General features: G+C 38.7%; 5 protein-coding genes across 7 annotated transcripts; 3 read left to right on the top strand and 2 right to left on the bottom strand.

The window, feature by feature from the left end:
• The first annotated feature begins 979 nt into the window (after positions 1 to 979).
• On the top strand, positions 980 to 1,393 carry LOC116016150 (glycine-rich protein 23-like). Its single transcript, XM_031256313.1, has one exon. It carries the CDS (start codon positions 980 to 982, stop codon positions 1,391 to 1,393), a length of 414 nt encoding a protein of 137 aa, XP_031112173.1.
• A 2,571-nt stretch (positions 1,394 to 3,964) lies between these two features.
• LOC116016149 (glycine-rich cell wall structural protein 1-like) lies at positions 3,965 to 4,381 on the top strand. Its single transcript, XM_031256311.1, has one exon. It carries the CDS (start codon positions 3,965 to 3,967, stop codon positions 4,379 to 4,381), a length of 417 nt encoding a protein of 138 aa, XP_031112171.1.
• A 2,244-nt stretch (positions 4,382 to 6,625) lies between these two features.
• Positions 6,626 to 10,285, bottom strand: LOC116016802 (26S proteasome regulatory subunit 4 homolog A-like). Its single transcript, XM_031257211.1, has 6 exons — positions 9,720 to 10,285; positions 8,133 to 8,378; positions 7,544 to 7,713; positions 7,251 to 7,467; positions 7,010 to 7,150; positions 6,626 to 6,924 (listed from the first exon to the last, which is right to left on the bottom strand). Exons 1-6 carry the CDS (start codon positions 10,191 to 10,193, stop codon positions 6,841 to 6,843), a joined length of 1,332 nt encoding a protein of 443 aa, XP_031113071.1. The 5' UTR covers positions 10,194 to 10,285; the 3' UTR covers positions 6,626 to 6,840.
• A 1,158-nt stretch (positions 10,286 to 11,443) lies between these two features.
• LOC116016993 (zinc finger HIT domain-containing protein 3) lies at positions 11,444 to 13,861 on the top strand. The gene is made up of 7 exons (XM_031257487.1): positions 11,444 to 11,561; positions 11,682 to 11,713; positions 11,871 to 11,915; positions 12,977 to 13,063; positions 13,174 to 13,262; positions 13,379 to 13,429; positions 13,560 to 13,861. The coding sequence occupies exons 1-7, from the start codon at positions 11,488 to 11,490 to the stop codon at positions 13,581 to 13,583; spliced, it is 402 nt and encodes a 133-aa protein (XP_031113347.1). The 5' UTR covers positions 11,444 to 11,487; the 3' UTR covers positions 13,584 to 13,861.
• LOC116016992 (transcription factor PIF1-like) lies at positions 13,797 to 17,580 on the bottom strand. 3 transcript variants are annotated; one of them, XM_031257486.1, is made up of 10 exons: positions 17,519 to 17,580; positions 17,358 to 17,402; positions 17,098 to 17,224; positions 16,182 to 16,884; positions 15,677 to 15,766; positions 15,508 to 15,573; positions 15,338 to 15,403; positions 14,912 to 15,208; positions 14,121 to 14,200; positions 13,797 to 13,986 (listed from the first exon to the last, which is right to left on the bottom strand). In XM_031257486.1, the coding sequence occupies exons 3-9, from the start codon at positions 17,211 to 17,213 to the stop codon at positions 14,144 to 14,146; spliced, it is 1,395 nt and encodes a 464-aa protein (XP_031113346.1). In that variant the 5' UTR covers positions 17,214 to 17,224; positions 17,358 to 17,402; positions 17,519 to 17,580; the 3' UTR covers positions 13,797 to 13,986; positions 14,121 to 14,143. The 3 variants fall into 3 exon arrangements, with proteins under 3 accessions (XP_031113346.1, XP_031113345.1, XP_031113344.1); XM_031257485.1 differs by having other exon boundaries at positions 17,358 to 17,554; XM_031257484.1 differs by lacking the exons at positions 17,358 to 17,402; positions 17,519 to 17,580 and having other exon boundaries at positions 17,098 to 17,351.
• Positions 17,581 to 18,855: the final 1,275 nt, after the last annotated feature.

Below are 18,855 nucleotides of genomic sequence, written 5' to 3'. Positions count from 1 at the left end.
GGGGGGGGGGGGGGGGGGGGAGATTCTTAATGTGAGAATTTGAATTAGTAAGTCTGATCTTGCTATGACCATCAAAGCAAAGGGTAAATATCTAAGAATAAGGATATTTTCTCTCAAATTTACTTCTTAATATAATGTTCACCAACAACCTTGTCACGTACACATGATCTTTCTAATATGTTTACCTTGTCATATGGTGGTTTATAAATTATTATATTAGAAAGGTTTTATCTTAGATAAGAACAAGCTCACTCACACTCATCATCATCATATCATAACTACAAATTTTCTTTGTCTTCAACAAAAATTACTTATTAATTAATCATATATTACCACATCCATATGAACTTGAAATGAGGAGAAGAATATAAACATTACTCATTATATAATCATTGGAACTTGTACTAGGCTAGCTACTACCTAGTAATCCTAGTATATATATATAGTGTTGACTCAAGAATATATATTTTTTTAAAAAGTATATATATATAGTGTTGACTCAAGAATATATATTTTTTTAAAAATAAAGAACAGAACAAAATGTATTTTTCAAATAATAGCTCATAAAAATGAGAAATTTTATTGTCATCAAAATCTAAACCACAATATAACAAGATAATGAAGGAGTAAAGTACTGTAACTCAACAGTCCATTAGATGTGAGTTCTAACTGTGTAAAATACGATAACTCAACAGTTCATTAGATGGTAGTTCTAGCTGTCCTCAAATACTAATACTACACTACCAAGTACCCATTACTCTGCCAGATGTCCACAACCCAACATACAAACAAAGCTAAGCTGGCAGCTGGCCAGCAACCTTGGGAAGATAGTAAAAGCTTTAGTTTAACTCCATTCAATGTTTCTACCTATCCACTGTAACCCTTTCTTTGCCTCTATAAATGAAACCCCCCAAAACCCTTTCATCCATCAAACTCGTAAACAAAAGAATATCGTCAGTAGTGAAACCAGAAACAAAAAATGGCAAAACTATTCATCACTTTCTTCCTTCTCGCGGTTGCAGTTCAGGCCGCCAGAGAAGTCCCCGGCGGCAACGAAAACGCAAACGGGCTGAAAGACCAGAAGAATTACTACTCCTACGGCGGCCTCGGCGGCATGAGCGGGATGGGCAACGGCGGCCTCCCCTACGGCGGCGTCATGGGCGGCATGGGAACCGGCGGTAACATCGGCGTCACTCCGTTCAACGGCGGCGTCGGCGGCGGCATGGGGATTGGCAACATGGGCGCCGGTGGAGGAAATAACTTGCCGGCTTTCGGCGGCGGAAATAACATGCCAGGGGGTTTCGGCGGCGTAGGAAATATGCCGGGTTTCGGTGGCGGCGCTGGTGGAGGTGGCGCCGGCGCCGGCGGTGTCGGTAACCTTCCGCTTCCCTGAGCGAGTTTAGCGGAGCAGATGAGAAACAATGGGCACCGTACGTCAAAGGTGGCCGTAGTATGTGAGAGAGTGTGAGTTTTACACTTTTACGTACGTTGTTGTTTCCTAGTTAATAACGTTGGGTGTGTTTAATTTGTTTAGTATCTTTTCCATTATATCATAATATGTTACCTTATATTATAATTACTCACTGTTTACAGTATCATTCTTCTATATTTCTATTTCTTTCTTCCCAAGAGTTTGAATTCCCAACCCCAAAAACCCATGCTCCAACTTGACAAAGCATTTGGAAGGATGTAAATCATAGTAACTAACAAAGAGTCCCCTCACTTTGAGAGGTTGCTCTTACTATACAATGTGGTTGAAGAGATTCAATTTCTGATCTTTCTTTTTAAATTTTAAGCTGTGACCAACAGAACTGTCTATGCAGGCTGAATTTTTATTTCCTTTTGCATGGGCAAGGGAGAACATAGAACAGGCGCTTATTGCATGCATGGCATGGTAGGCGAAATAATTGAAATATTTGCTAATGTTCATATCCGAAAAGGATGGTTAAGTTTACGTGAACTATAGTCTTAGACAATATAATTGGACTCAACATGGTAACTTCACCTACCAATTTGATTTAATTATTCTCAATAGTCAAGGCATGTTAAACAACTCATCAAGTATCACGTTGAGGTAATTAAATGCATAGTACTTGCTGACTCAAACGTACTATTTACAAGTCTAATGATTTTTATTTTTATTTATTTTACATATTTTGTAAATATATAATTACAAAATTACAATTTTGTACAAATGTGTTTATTAAAAAAATGATAAAAGTGTCAAAAGTCTCATCTCTCACTCGCAAGTGCTCAATTAATGATTGTTCTAAAATAAAATCTAGTTGGTCACATTTACTTTTAAAATTTTATTTGCTTAGCATTTTTTCCAGGTTTCCATCATGTAACCCTTCCATAATGTTGATATAAATTTAAATAAAAATAATTTGATGATTTGTTTCATTGTTGACTCATTCAAACCTAAAGAAAATCACTACTTTCTCCCTCCTCATCCTCACCACCATCATCGCAGCTATTGATCTGAAAACAAAATAACAGCTTCTCTTGACTTTGCACTACCGTTTAGGCTCTCCCTTGTGTGCTCGTGAAAGATTGGTGAGTGATAGCACTATTGACACTTTGCACGTCGAAAATGAACAAAATAGATGCGCTCATTGGTTGTTTAGTTCAAAGTTTCTTGACAAATTTGATTTCAAACACCTCGTAGATTGTAAGACATTTTATAGTTGGTGCACGCCCAATCGAGGCAGCTTAAGCAGACAGGAGAAATGAAATTCCAAATTGTGACCAGGGGCGCAAGGCCATGAATAAGTTCTGCCTCCTAGAATGCTCAGGAATTAGGTGGTGAAGAGTTTCAGAAGGATACTAGTGAGCTCTAGAGCAAAGCATTAAAGGGCATGATAATAGGCATATAAATATCATACAATCATAAATAGTTTCAGCAACCCCATACTAAAGATATTATGGGATTACTTGGACACACAAGTAACAAATTGGAGGCATAAACAATTTTGAGTTTTCAGATCGATAGTCACGCCGATGGTGGTGGTGAGGATATTTTTTTCCTCAATTTTACTTCTTAATGTTCACTCAACCTTGTCACATAATTTTTCTAGTATCGTTTACATTGTGGTGTAGTGATTTATAAACTATTATATTAGAAAGGAGTTTATTCTAAATAGGAACAAAACTCACTCAGTACACACTCATCATCAATTCATAACTACAATTTTTTCTTGTCATCTAAAAAAATACTTATTAATCATATATTGAAGTCTAATAATATATATATTACCACATATGAACTTGAAATGAGGAGAAGAATATAAACATTACTCAATATATAATCATTGGGTCTAGTACTAGGCTAGCTACTAGCTAGTATATATAGTGTTGATCCAAGAATATAATTTAAAAAAAAAAATAGCAGAGAAAAATACAGTTCTCAAATAGTAGTTCATAAAAAGGCGAAATTTTATCTTCATCAAAGTTCAAATCACAATATAACAAGATAATGAAAGAGGAAAGTGCGGCAATCAACTGTCCATTAGATGAGAGTTTTAACTGTTCTCAAAGGAAATTGGTGTTTGTACTCCTATTTTATACTCTTAACTTTTATTTATATCCATAAAATGTTGATGTAAACACTTGTATTATGACTCATATGAAAAATATAACTTATCATGATGTGTCACATCAGAAATAAAATTGAAGGTATAAGATTTGGGATTACATGTGCACAACTACTAATATTACACTACCCAGCACCCAGTACTCTGCCAGATGTCCACAACCCAACATATAAAGAAAGCTAATTAAGCTGGCAGCTGGCCAGCAACCTAAGCTCTCAGTAAAAGCTTTTGTTTAACTCCATTCAATGTTTCTACCTATCCACTGTAACCCTTTTTTTGCCTCTATAAATGCAACCCTCCAAAACTCTTTCACCCATCAAACTTGTGAAAGAAAAAAAAAAAGAATATTTGCAGTGAAAAGAGAAACAAAAATGGCGAAGCTATTTATCACTTTCTTCCTTCTCGCAGTTGCAGTTCAGGCCGCCCGAGAAGTCCCCGGCGGCAACGAAAACGCAAACGGGCTGAAAGACCAGAAAAATTACTACTCCTACGGCGGGCTGGGCGGCACGAGTGGGATGGGCAACGGCGGCCTCCCCTACGGCGGCGTCATGGGCGGCATGGGAACCGGCGGTACCATCGGCGCCACTCCGTTCAACGGCGGCGTCGGCGGCGGCATGGGGATTGGCAACATGGGCGCCGGAGGAAATAATTTGCCGGCTTTCGGTGGCGGAAATAACATGCCAGGGGGTTTCGGCGGCGTGGGAAATATGCCGGGTTTCGGTGGCGGCGCTGGCGGAGGTGGAGGTGGCGCCGGCGCCGGCGGTGCCGGTAACCTTCCGCTTCCCTGAGCGAGTTTAGTGGAGCAGATGAGAAACAATGGGCACCGTACGTCAAAGGTGGCCGTAGTATGTGAGAGAGTGTGAGTTTTTACGTACGTTGTTGTTTCCTAGTTAATAACGTTGGGTGTGTTTAATTTGTTTAGTATCTTTTCCATTATATCATAATATGTTATCTTATATTATAATTACTCACTGTTTACACTATCATTCTTCTATATTTCTATTTCTTTGTTCCTAAGAGGTTGAATCCCCAACCCAAGAACCTTTAATAGGGGCCCAGTCCGACAAAACATCTGAAATGAGATAAATCATGATAATTAACACAGAGGCTAGACCTTTACAAGGAATCCCCCACTTTGAGAGTTGCTTCCACACTGTAACTGATGAGACTGAGTCCCTGATCTTTCTTTCTAAATTTCACCATGTGACCAACAGAGTTGTACATGCGGCATGTATTTGTATTTCTTTTTGCATGGTAGGCCAAATAATTGAAGTATTTGCGTGCTAATGTTCATATCGGAAAAGGATGGTTAAGTTATAGACAATTGGACTCAACATGATAACTTCACCTACCAATTTGATTTAATTATTCTCAACAGTCAAGACATGTTAAACAACTCATAAGCATCACGTTGAGCTAATTAAATGCATATTAATACTTGACTCAAACGTACTATTTATAAGTCTAATGTTTTTGTTTTGTTTTGTTTTGTTTTTTTTTTTACATATTTTGTAAATATATAATTACAAAATTACAATTTTGTACAAATATGTTTATTAAAAAAAATGTAGAAGTGTAAAGTAGTCTCATCTACCACTAGCAAATTAAATGCTCAATTAATCTTTATTCTAAAATAAGATATAATTGGCCACATTTACTTTTAAAATTGTTTCGCTTAGCATTTTCTCCAGGTTTTCATCAGGTAACCTTCCATAATGTTGACATGAAATTTAAATAAAAATAATTATTTGATGACTTGTTTCATTGTTGACTCATTCAAATCTAGAGAAAATCATTACTTTCTTCCTCATGAAAGATTGGTGAGTGATAGCACTATGACACTTTGCACATCCAAAATGAACATAATAGTTGCGCTCATCGGCTGTCTAGTTCAAAGTTTCTTGGCAAATTTGGTTTCAAACACCTCGTAGTTTATATGACATTTTATAGTTGGTGCGCGTCCAACCAAGACAGCTTAAGCAAACAGGAAAAATGAAATTCTAAATTGTGACCAGGAGTGCAAGGCCATGAATAAGTTCTACCTCCGAGAATGTTCAGGAATTAGGTGGCAAAAAGTTTCAGGATGATGCTAGTGAACTCTACAGCAAAGCATGAAAGGGCATGAAAATAGGCATATAAATATCATACAACTAGTTTTAGCAACTTCATACTAAAGATATTGTGGAATTACTTGGGCACACAAGTAACAAATAGGAGGCAGTAAACAATTTTCAGTCTTCATGGTGAGGATGAGAAGGGAGAAAGTAGCAATTTTCTCTAGGTCTGAATGATAAATCAACAATGAAACAAGTCATCAAATTATTTTTATTTAAACTCAATGTCAACATTATGGAAGAGTTACCATGGAAACCTGAAAAAATGCTGAGTGAACATAATTTTAAAAGTAAATGTGACCAAATTAGATTGAACTATTTGACACTTCTACCTAAAAAACAAAAAAAAACTAACTAACTAACTAACAACGATATGATACATGATTCAAATCCTACCAAGAAAAAAAATTTGTATTGAGAAATACTATACATCTCATGACTTAATTCAATGAAGAACACAAAATTGCGTTAAATTCGAAGAACACAAAATTACGTTAAATTCGAGTTGAACTTAGAACTTGTATAAATTCAAGTTTGAACTTCAAACTTGGAGTGTGGAATTAATTGAATTCAGTTACACCCCTATGCAGCACAATCAACTATATGAAACCAACACAATTAAAGCTCCTATGCAGCACAGTCAACTATATGAAACCAACATAATTAAAGCTTGTCGTATAATATATACTCAACAACTCTAATAAATTCAGTCTACCAATATTAGTAAAAGCGAGTTAACATGACCATTCTACAAACTACTCCGAATTCATAGTTTCCATAATTCCATGTATAAGGGGTGGAGATCTATAGGCAGTGTGCATTTTTCCCATTGTAAATTTTCATATTCGAATGATTTAAAAAGAAACAATAAAAATATTTTTCCAAATTTTTTTAAAAATAATTAATTGTGACCCAAAATTTTAATGAAAAAAAAGTGCCATGGTTTTCCATTTGTTCATAAAATTGAGCCAAACGCAAATGATGTGAGACGGGGCCATGTATTCTCACATAGTACAGATGGCTACAGATTTCATCAATGTCGTGAAGCAGAGCCTTAATGTTTACAGATAGCTGATATAAAGGGGAGAAGAAGCATTGAATGCCACCGTACAAATTGAGAAAGTAATTCTTCACTACATGTAAAGCCCTTCAGGGACTCCCTCTTTCTTCTTGAACATCACCTTGTCCTTGGCTTTTTTGAAATCAGCATGAGTTACCTGCAAATTTGGTAAAATATTTGGGGTTAGATCACAGTTCATAACCAACCAACATTAGGAAAAGTCAATGGAGACATGTCTTTACCTTCATACGTCGCTCTCTTAACGCGAGCAATCCAGCTTCAGTACAAATGGCCTTGATATCGGCTCCAGAAAACTCGTCTTTGGTCATGACAAACTCTTCTAAGTTGACATCATCAGCCAAAGTCATCCTTGCTGTGTGTATCTAATGACACAATCAAAAGTTCTACTTAAATATGAAAAGGTAGTTATGGGTGAATCACTCTATCAGTTTCCTACTCAATGTGATCGAGCCATGTGCATACCTGGAAAATCCTCCGCCTTGTTTTGATATCAGGAAGAGGAAATTCAATCTTCCTGTCAATTCTTCCAGGTCGAAGCAGGGCAGGATCAAGGCTCTCAATCTTATTAGTGGCTAGGATTACCTTCACATCTCCCCGTGAGTCAAAACCATCTAGCTGGTTAAGCAGTTCAAGCATGGTACGCTGAATTTCACGCTCACCACCTGAGTGTGCATCATACCTGTGGTAGATGTTAAATGTTAAGTAAGGATTCCACAACATTTTCAACCTCCCCCTATATTATATCAAAAGCTTACCTTTTGGTACCAACCGCATCAATTTCATCAATAAAGACAATAGAAGGTGAGAGTTCATCAGCAACCCTAAATAGCTCTCTCACCAATTTGGGACCATCTCCCAAGTACTTCTGTATCAGTTCACTTCCAACAACACGCAAGAATGTAGCTGAAGTTGAGTTAGCAACTGCCTGAAGATAATTGACAAGCAATATGTTAGAATATCTGTTCCTAAACTCATGAGGTAGTGAAGGAAAATACCAGCCAAAAAGCAAATGCAGTGCACAGCACAGACTGCTCTTTTGTTCTGTATGGGGAGCATAATAATTATAATACATGCTATAAAAAATTTCACACATCAAAGGGTGGATTCCATGTCAACCATGTAAATCAGCTCCATGCAATAAGGCAACTCATTTTATTTGCACAGTTTCATCTTTTCTTTTACTATTCAAAGAAATTATGTTTGTACACATTTCAACCAGTCATGAACTCAAAGATTTCTTCAGCATACCTGATACCTGATACCTGACAGAATTAGTGAGTTCTCCCTCAGCAATACACTTACAAGTATAATACCACATAGAGAAACATAGAGTTGTGAGCAAACCTTTGCAAGCAATGTTTTACCAGTGCCAGGCTCTCCATACAGAATGACTCCTTTAGGAGGTTTAATACCGATGTCTTCATACAGCTCAGGATGAGTTAATGGAAGCTCGACTGCTTCCTTGATCTCCTGAATTTGTGCATCTAGTCCACCAATATCAGCATATGATTCCAAAGGAGCCTTCTCAACCTTCATTACAGAAACCATGGGATCTACATCATCTTGAAGAAGCCCAACAACAGAGAGAACCTGGAACAGCAGGAAAGATCATTAAAATAATAGATACCTATTTCATGTGCTTAAAGCAGTGAGATTAAATTCATCATATAAGTACAAAAAGAAATAAGATTATTGGGACATAAGATAGTGGAATAACTTCTGTTTTTGCCCACTCTTACTGAATTGGAAGAAAAAGAATCAATAAGATACAACTCGAATAAAAGGGATCTCTCAATAATATCAAAGTTGTAAAAGGCAATAAGCACTCGTCAGGCGGTGGATGGGCACCTAGGTTTCCCTTAATTTTTTTTATACATTTGATAAAACAATAAAGCATAAAAGCCTAACCCTAGCCCAAAACTTAAAAGTTTAGTGCAAGCCCAAACTCTCCAAAGTTAAAAATCTAACCCTCTCAAGTCCCAAAATTTCATATTTCCACCGATCTCTCTTCTACTTTAGTGAAGGCGATGACTTGATGACTTCTAAGCGGCGATAGCGAGCTGTGACAATGGGCTTTGACACACGAAGGAAATCCAACCGTCTGACAAGGCGAGGGGCTTTACGAAGGGGTTAGGTGGCAAGCTACAACTATGATGAGCAACAGAGCAATGGGCGGCTGCGAGACCGTGTACTCCAACAAAGGCAACAACAACACACAGGTAAAATGGCCAAATGGCCAATTTGTCCGACTAGTCGGTCGACTCAGCTGACTAGTTGGATGGCCACCTAAGTAGGTGCCTACATCAGAATAAGCATCGGCCTAGGGGGGCCTAGCACCTATGCAGCCGCCTAGGCTAATTATTGCAACACCATTAATATCTATGCATATGTAGTGTTTCTGAAATTTAAATGGAAAAAGTATATAAGTTGAGCTTGTGAAATTGATCCCAAGCTGTGAAACACCAAAGACAAGCTCTTTTATTTTTCAGGTGGTTTAGATAACTGTTGTCCTTTCAGTTAAAATGGATTAGGAAGACACCAGAAGATGAAACTACAATCTTCAAGAATTTCACAGCACATTGGACTAGCAGAATTTTACATGGATTATTCCTTTTCCCAAATAGAGAACACTATAATCCACTGCCTTTCCATAAACTCCATGATATTCAAAGTTAATAGTACATCCACTAATGCAATAATCTTAGCACTAACTGTCAGAATTCTCAAGTATCAAATGGTTTACCTAAAAATCAATAAGTTATTGACTTATCATGCCATTTTCTCACGAAATCTATACATTCCTCAAACCTCTGCTCAACATTCCCGAAATCCCAACTTTTCCTATCAAACCCTAGGCAAATTATTCATCACCCTAAAATTAATGCACATTCATTAGGAAAACAACATTAATGGAGCTAATTAGACAATTACCTTATTGTGCATTAAAATTGCACATCCAGGCTCGAGCTGATCTTTATCAACGAACGATAAAATAGAGACATAGTACTCCGGCCCCACTGAAGAAGAAACGATGGCATGATTCTCATCAATCAGCTCCTCCAGATTCCCGACGCTCATAGGTGAGCCCCGAAGATCATCGACTTTGGATCGATCCTCTTCGGTCTTTTCTTCCTGGGGTTTCAGCCGTTCCTGATTAGCCACGAACTCTTCTTCCATTAACAAATAGTCTTTAATTCTCTCGAGCTTCAGGAGCCGGAGTTTGCACTTGGTCAGCGGAGTAACAGCCGGAAGCCGAGCAGCCGCTTCCGAACCCTTCTGCTTCCGCTGTTTCCGGCCGACGCGGGCCGGCGGCGCCGCCGGCTCGAACTTCTTCTCCTTCTTGTCGTCATTTTTACGATCGCCGGGAAGCTGCCGATTCAGACCGCCGGGAGTTCCTTGACCCATGATTCTTCTTCCTTCTGAGAATCAAAGAGCGAAGCGCCGAGAGATTGTGCAATTGAAGATCGAAATTCGGTTCGGATTTGAAGCGCCCTTTCTTCTCACGAAAGAAAGGTCGATATAACGGGCCTACCCCTAAAAGGCACAAGCCCAGTATCTATTACAAAACCCTTATAGCCCAATAGCTCCTTTGCGGCAAATTATGCTGTGGACCGAGGTCCACCTTGCAAGGTGGATCTGGGTCCAAAACTACGTCGTTTTTGTTTTGTTTTTTTTTTAATTAATTAGGAAACATATTGCTGAATATAGAGTTGTCCAAAAATGTGTGAACGTAGAGGTTTCAAAGTGTGAATGTAGAGTATAGAAATCGTGAATGTAGATTTATGATTGTGTGAATGTAGAGTTGCCTAGAAATGTGTGGATGTGGAGGTTTCAAATTGTGAATATGGAGTATAGAAATCGTGAATGTAGAGTTATGATTGTGTGAATCTGTAATAGAGTTAAAGAAGTTATAGCAACTTGTAGCCCTGTAATATGTGAATGTGGAGTTCTCAAGTTGTGAATGTGGAGTATAGGACCTGTGAATATAGAGTTTTGAATGTGTGAATGCATAACAGTGGTAATATAGTTACTAAACATATAATCCTGTAATGTGTGAATGTGGAGTTTACAAATTGTGAATGTAGAGTATAGTGTATGTGAATGTAGACCCAGGTCCACCTTGCAATGTGGACCTGGGTCCACGGCATAACAACCCCTCGGTTGCTGGCAAATTATGCTATGTGAACCTGAATCCATGTTTACAATTTTAAAAATTGTACATTCATTTTTTTTGAGTACTTTTAACTCCGTTAGAATGTAATATTTGTTCATAGTTATTTTTTCAACTAAATGAAATACGAGTCAATATCACCTCCACTGAGACTCGAACTCATCCCCTCTCATGTAGGGGCGTAACTGAATACCACTAGACCAAAGAAAATAAATACCTTTTATACGCAATGTGGGAGACTTTAATTCATCAAAGAAGATGAATACCCTTTATATGCGAAGGCATGGGTAAAAATCTAGCGACTAACGGGACGATTCGTGACTCACAATTTACTCCTTTTAATGACTTTTGATAAAAGAATATGAGTCTACGATGACTTATGATTAGTCTAACGTACTTAATGTTTAAAAAAATAGATATATTAGGTCCACCACTAAGAGGCCCAAGCCCAATATATATAAAGCCCATTAGCCCAAGCTTTTATACATCTTATTGTCCCTCTCATCCTCGCGAAACACTGCAGAGAAGATGGGGCCGAAGAAGTGTGGAGTCTGCGAAGAAGCTCAGTCTAAGTACAAATGCCCCAGCTGCCTTATACCCTAGTAAGCTTGCTTTTCTTCTTTCTTTCTGCAGTTTTCATTCCGTCTTCAATCGACCATTATAGTTTCAGAGAGATTGCTTGAAAAGAAAATTTAAAAAATATCACTTTTTTCATCTCGCAGTTGTTCCCTAACATGCTTCAAGAAGCACAAAGGTTCAATCTCCGGCCATTATGTTACATAAGATTGATTATTTTCTGTTTTTTTATCGGTGTTTGATTGCAACTGTGATGACCAAGTTTCGAGTTGTTGTGCTATTTTAGTAGACTTGGGTACCTGTTAGTATAATTGAGATGCTTGACGATTTTGCAGAAATTCCATGTGGAATACCGCAGCCTTCTTCAGAAGAAAAATTGGGTAAGCTTTGATGTGAAATTTCATCAACTCTTTGAATAAACAGGAATTTAATTACTGATTTTGGTAGTATTTCTTGGATATGTTGTTGTAATGGTGTTGAATTGTTGTTGTCTAGGGATGAAAAGTCATGATATGAATATGAATGCTGGGTGACTGTACTATGAATGATCAAAAACTTAGTTGCACTGTGTTGTTCGGAGTACAATGATCTTAGAAGCTGATGATATAAGCCTAGAACAACGAATCTCTTATATCTACCAGTCTCATTACTTCTATTGTTTCTCACTTTAACTGCTTTCTGAACCAATTGATTGTCCATTTAGATAGCTTGCAATCAATCAGCACCTTTCACAACATCCTGGATTTTCAATGGCTATTAGCCTATTATTCTCACTATAGTTCTATTTAGGGATGTCAATTACCCATGGGAACCTGATTTCCCTACCCAATGGGGCCCAGATGGGGGAGATTTTCATTCCCCAGCAGGGCACCGGGATGGTAATTAGGAGTACCCTCCCCACCCTGTCCCGTCCCAATATCTTTAATATATGTGTGTGTGTGTGTGTGTAAGTGGTTTATGATGTGTGAGAATATTAACCTATAAATTATGAGTTAAAGAAAATGGTGAGAATGGGGTATTAATTGTAGCTAGTGATTAAAGGAAAGAAATGAGATTGTGATAAATTCCTAATTCTTTTCTAAAGTAAAACATTGAAAAAATATAAAATTTTGTGAGGTCGGGAAATCCCCTCTCCTGGTTGATCCTTGCGGGGATGGAGATGGGGAGTATTTTTCCATCCTCGGCAAGGATGGGGAATGGAGGAGAAAGTCGGGGGATATGCCCCCTGCCCCGCTCCATTGACATCCCTAGTTCTGTTGTATAAGTTGCCAGATATAATGCTTGTTAGCCCATGAAAATTGATTAGATAGCACTTGATTTGACTATAAGGTGAATGTGACATCTTTGTGGAATTTTCCCGGGTTTTTTTAAGACCATTGCATCTATCTCTCAATCTCTTGTGCTTTTAACATAATAACGTTTATCATTTCATATCCATCAGCTCCTACTCCTGCACTGCATGTTGATAAACAATTGTGCGTTGATGAGCCAAGCGAGGTGCTGAACCAGTCACAACTCGAGTCTGTAGGTATATCTGATGGATGTCCCTCATGCAAGATTATTCTTCATTTGAAGTCGCAAAGTAAATTAAGATATTTTTCTTTCTGGATATTTATTTTTATGGTCCCCTTTCATCAGCTTCATCCAGTGAAATATGTGAGGCACTAAGGAGTGAGGAGCTTCAGAAACTTATATGCAATATAGATTCTTCTACGGATGCGGAGTCTGTAAGTATTATAGCCCTGCTTAATGCGACTATAGATTCTTTTGACAAGTTTATTGAGCGTCTGATAAGAGACCCACCAGCCACCGGGACATCATTAACTAAATTTTCCACTGATAGGAACTTGATAAAGCGATGCAGAATGAAGAATTTCACATACTTGCACAGAAGGTATTACTTCCATTTGATTCACCATCTTTTTTATGCTTTATGAAAATGACTTTTTTCTGGGAAAATGTACTTGATATTCCATAGACCATAGTGTGGCACAACTAACTCTAAATATACTGCCAATGTATAGATCTTATCCACCATCAGTCCTTGAGGTTCAGTTCGTAACCATGTTCTGGATTGTATATTACGTGGAAGAAGAAAGCCATTCCTTATGATGCAACAAATATGCAAAGAGGAATCTGCTGTGATCTTCTCTAAGAACGGTTGCTTTGTACATTAGTGTTCTGTTTGGATTCTTTTTTTTTTTTCTCCTATGTTTTACTTTGAAAACTTCTAAGAGCTCAGAAGATTTAGCCATTGCCCATTGGTCATATCTTCAACAATTTCATTGACTGAAACAACTTTAATACATCGATTCTATAGCAGTAATTACATGTTAGCTTTGTTATTTTTGTACTGAGAAATGCCCGAGCAGGCTGCACTCTTCCTGCTTCGCTTACACTACAAAATTTAGTTGGGAAGACTTCTCATCATTGATCCGCTTGGGAATCAACCTGCAAATGCAGAGGTACCAACGTGAATGGTTAAGCAAAGTGGAGACTGTTTCAATTGCGCCATAAAAATAGCCAAAAGTTCACTGCATTCACACTAGAAAGATGATGAATCAGGAATAGAACTGGAAGTTTACCACATTGCAGAGTTGTTGGATTCTCAAAAATCTTTGCTGTTGCAGGGCTTGCTCTTATTAGAATGTTCCGCCATCTCGTTCTGAAAGGGAAAGTAAAAAATTTTATTTTTTATTTATCACTTTTAGTCTTTCTAACAAGTTTTTTGACCTAACATCACCTAATCATGTTATAATTGTTGCACACATGCTAGTTTTAGGTGATATTTTTTTTTGAATACTATTGACTTTATTAGAATGTAGTATCTGTTCATACATACTTTCTCAACCTACAACCCTATTGAAGCACAGTGTTCATACATACTTTCTCAACCTACAACCCTATTGAAGCACAACGAGCCAACGCCCCCACTGGGGATCAAACCTGTGACCTCTCACTTGGGAGGGTCACAGCTATGCTGCTTGACCACAAGGCCTTTGGCAGTTTTAGGTGATATTTGGTTGGAAAACTTAGCAAGAGGCTAAAAGTGGTAAGAATTTGTGAAACTCAATGGGAAAAAGTAAGAGATGGAGATAGATGGAGCAACTTCAACCAAGTTGGTCAAGCTGTTTTCGACTCTTAGCGGGAGTAATTTGCCTTCTTTGTTTGAACTGGTCAACTATAGACAACTTAGGTTAGTTTGTTATTTGCCGACTAGAGTCACAAGATGGTATTAGTTTGTTATTTGCCGACTAGAGTCACAAGATGGTGTTTACCCAGTCCACACCCACATGTTGTGACTGCGGGTTTCCCTCATCACTCCCAAAAGAAAACGATGGAAGATGTTCAACCTAAGACTAGTGCTGCAGCTTACCATTGAAGGTGTAACTTGTGTCTGAGCTGGGAATGGTGGGTGGTTAGAGTTGAGCATGGGATCTGTGTGGTTTGATGCCTGAATTCTGGAGGGATCTGCCATGGCAAATGGAGGCGGCATTGGAAATGCAGGCAGAGGAAACCTCGGACCCCCCATTGGTGTTGCAGGTGGATATGGCACCACAGGGGGATTCATGCCCATCCGCATCCCCATCCCAATCCCCATTGCAGGCATGTACTGCTGGATCCCAGGAAACATCATCGGAATCATGCCGCATCCATGCCCCAGAGACATCATCTGCAGATAAAGAATGCCTATTCAGTGCAGGCTAAGGTCACAATGCGGGGTTTACCTAATGCACAACATCAAATTGTGAGTGCAGGTTTCTCTCGTTCGCCCCACACACATAAGAAAGAACACAGATACCTGCACTTGCAACTGTAGTGATTTCAGATACTCAATTGCCTCGTCTAAAATCGACGCCTTATCCAACTGAATTCAAGAAAAGAGAGTATGAAGATGATATGTATAAGCATATAACTTGCAGCTAGGTAGCTAGCTAGGCAGAAGATCAGATCATATCAAAGCACCAAAACCTTGTTGCAGCGGGGTATGAGTTGCTGCAAAGCTCTCATCTTCTCGTTGATCCTATCACGACGTTTCTGCATTTGATCGATTGTGGAAGCGAGGATTGAGCAAAGAAGAAGATGAAGAAAAAATGAGAGGATTCTGTGTATGTAATTGTTAAGGAAACTGCGGGCATACCCTCTCAGAGAGATTATGGACTTCTGCTGCGCGAGATCGCTTGGAAGATGTTTGCTTCTTTGCGTTATCAGCAGACCCAAAGTCAGTATCCTAAGATAACAACAGACAGCAACAAATTTAGGTCTTATCTTAATCCTTCATGCATCACAACAACCACCCACACAATTGTAGCATATGCTACTTTTTAACAGAAAGTTTAAAAGTTGTTAATTATCGGTAAACAGGGCTTAGACAGACAGTTCTATTGAGTGTTTGAGGACTTAATTGCTTTTTGAATAAAAGTTTGAATGATTTATTTGGCTCATTTTTCTTTAAAAAAATAATAATAACAATAAAATGCCACGTTAAATAAACTTTATATCTTTTTGGGTGACGATGAGGAAAATTTATTGTCACTATTTGAGAATGTGCAAGGGATAAATCGTGATATATTTTTATTGATTAAAAAAAATGTGAATTACAAATTTACTTTGTAGTACGTACTATCGTGTAGCTAACTGCTCACCGTGTTGTGACCCTCGTCGTCCGTTTCGCTTCCTTTAGCCTTCCGGTCTTCCGTCGTCGTCGCCGGAGCTGTCGACTTCTCGGCGCTGACGCTGCAGGCTGCTGAACCGGGAGAAGACGTCACCGTCAACTCACACGTGGCTGTCGTTTCCTTGCCTCCCGTTGACGCGCCCGCAGCTTCAGTCTCTCTCATAGCCCCGCCACCGCGCTCTAGGTTTCCGCCTGAAACCTGCGCCGTACTATCTGCAACGTGAGAATCTCTATAATCGGTGGGAACTATCGGAGTATCATTTGACTCCACCACCGTCGACGCCGCTCTCGACGGTCCAGGCGGCCTACACAACCGCGCCAAACGCAGGTCGGTGCGCCCCGAGGCTGAGGGAGGAATAGGCGGCAGAGGAGCGGCCGGCGGAGCCACGGCGGCGGAATACAGGAGATCAGCGGAGAGATAACGTTCGAGAGGAGAGTCGACGAGAGGATAGTGAAGCCAAGACGCCATCTCGTCTTCTTGCATGAATAGTTGCGGCTGATGAGACGTAGCCATTTCCTCCTCCGCCGCCGATCCGACCTTTCTGGCCGCCGGAACCGGAATCGCCGCGTCGCCGTCGTCACCGTGAGATCTCTTCACCGATCTCTGGTGGTTCTGAGTGTGCACCACCACCTGACCGTTCTGCCATAGCAACTCCATAATCTCCTCTTCCACCCTGCAAAATCAAAACACATCAAACACAAAAGAACCTAAGAAACAAAAGCCAACTATTAACCAATTTAAACGGTTTATCCTCTCTTCTTAGATTGAACTGGTTTATAAACAACTTAAAGTGATTTATCTCATCTTTTATATCACAAGACAAATTTATCAATACACACCTTCAAATAATGACAGTAACATCACTTTATATATATATATGACTTACATTGCAGACTTCTTAGCGCCGCTTAAACCGGCTGCAGACGGCGGCGCAGTCATCGGAAGAGGAAAGTAATCCTCGTCCATATCGAACTCCGGAACGCAGTGATGATTCATCGTCATCTTTGCAGCAGCTTCATTAAAACAAAGAAATTAACCAAAAACAACGTACCAGTCAACTGCCTTTTGCAGAACAAAAACTGATGATGAAAAGCGATTAAAGGGTGGATTAATTGAAATGCAGCCTTTTGAGTTTGAAGGACGTACAGCGCAAGAGATAAGGGGTTGTCTGTCTAGGTAGCTAGCGTTTAGCTTGAGGAAAAAAAGCAACCAAAAAAAGACAGAAATTAATGATGGATTTTGATGCCATTAATGTATGATCAGATGAGAACAATAAAATGTTTGTGTCATAAAACACATTTCCCCACCTCTTCCAATCACTGGCTTATCATCACCACCAACTCTTAATTTTCCATCTCCCACTTGACAACTCCCATACCATCATAAGCTATCATGTCTCCCTCTCTCTCTTTTTAAATTCATCCCATACTAATAATATAATAATAAAATATTTGGCCCAAACTCATTTCAACTACTAAGCCATCCTAAAATAAGTTTGGGCATCCATAATAGTGGAATTCTTTTGTGGTTTTTGAAGAGTTTTAATGAGTGTGATTAAGAAAGAGAAAATGGATGAAAAGGAAATAAAACAAACCTGATTTTAAAAAAAATTAAAAAAAATTAAAGGCTTTGTCAGGCACGCCTGTAGTTCACGCCCTGTTGAGCGCAATGGTTGCAAGCCACACACGTTTGGCACGAGTTGCTTAAAAATCCGTGAGCTTTTGCACTGTTCTAATAACTCTTTCTCTCTCTTCATTTCTCTCACCTCCATGTGTGCTTGCACTGTTCTAAAGACCACCAAATAACCTCTGATATGGATGCTCTAAGTTTTGCTTCGCTTATCACTGCATGGTGTAGGGTTCATAAGTGTTGCTTTCCATTCGTGGGCATGTAGCCTATAGGCTAATTGAGGTACATCCCGCAATTTGCTTCCTTCACCCGTCTTCAATGTAGAAATGGTGGGGCTTTGCATTGCATTTGTGAGCATATAGACACATTTTACGATTTACCAGTCTCCAAGACAGGGGTGGTGGGGCTTTTGCTTTGCATTTGTGGGTCTATTGACAGTTAAGGCATATCCAACGATTTACTTCATTCACCCGTCTCTAAAGTATGAGTGGTGATGATCTCTTAATTAGTTTGAGGTTCAATTCTGTAATGATAACATGTTTGATGTCAAGCAAACAAAATATAATTAAAATGTTTAATAAAATGTTTGTAATAGAGGTCCGTAGTACTCAAAAAAAAAACTAAATATAATTAAAATAATAAATTTAATTTATACTTTTTTTTTTTGAAAAAAATTTAATTTATACTTAATTCAATTCTAATTATTATTGTTGGCAATTTGGCATGTTCAAAGATTATAGACAAGGATACCATATTTGGTATACCTAATTATAATCATGTTTTTCTTTTATATATATTCTTGTTCATCGTAACTCTCATGGACATGACAAATGCCCAATCTTGATCATACATCGTTACGTTTACACCAAGATGGGAGGTGTACCCCAAAATTTTTGGGTTAAAAGGAAAACTCTTGATGATACATTTTATGGGAAGTAAAAACATACTAACCCACTTTTGACTTTTCATTTAGAAAAATTGCATCTCCTGTCAATTTTTTTTTAAAGAGTAACAT

The sequence above is a fragment of the Ipomoea triloba genome, chromosome 4, assembly GCF_003576645.1.
Source record: "Ipomoea triloba cultivar NCNSP0323 chromosome 4, ASM357664v1".
Lineage (NCBI taxonomy): Eukaryota > Viridiplantae > Streptophyta > Magnoliopsida > Solanales > Convolvulaceae > Ipomoea > Ipomoea triloba.
The sequence above is the reverse complement of the archived record's forward strand: the minus strand, read 5'-3'. Positions and strand labels throughout refer to the sequence as shown.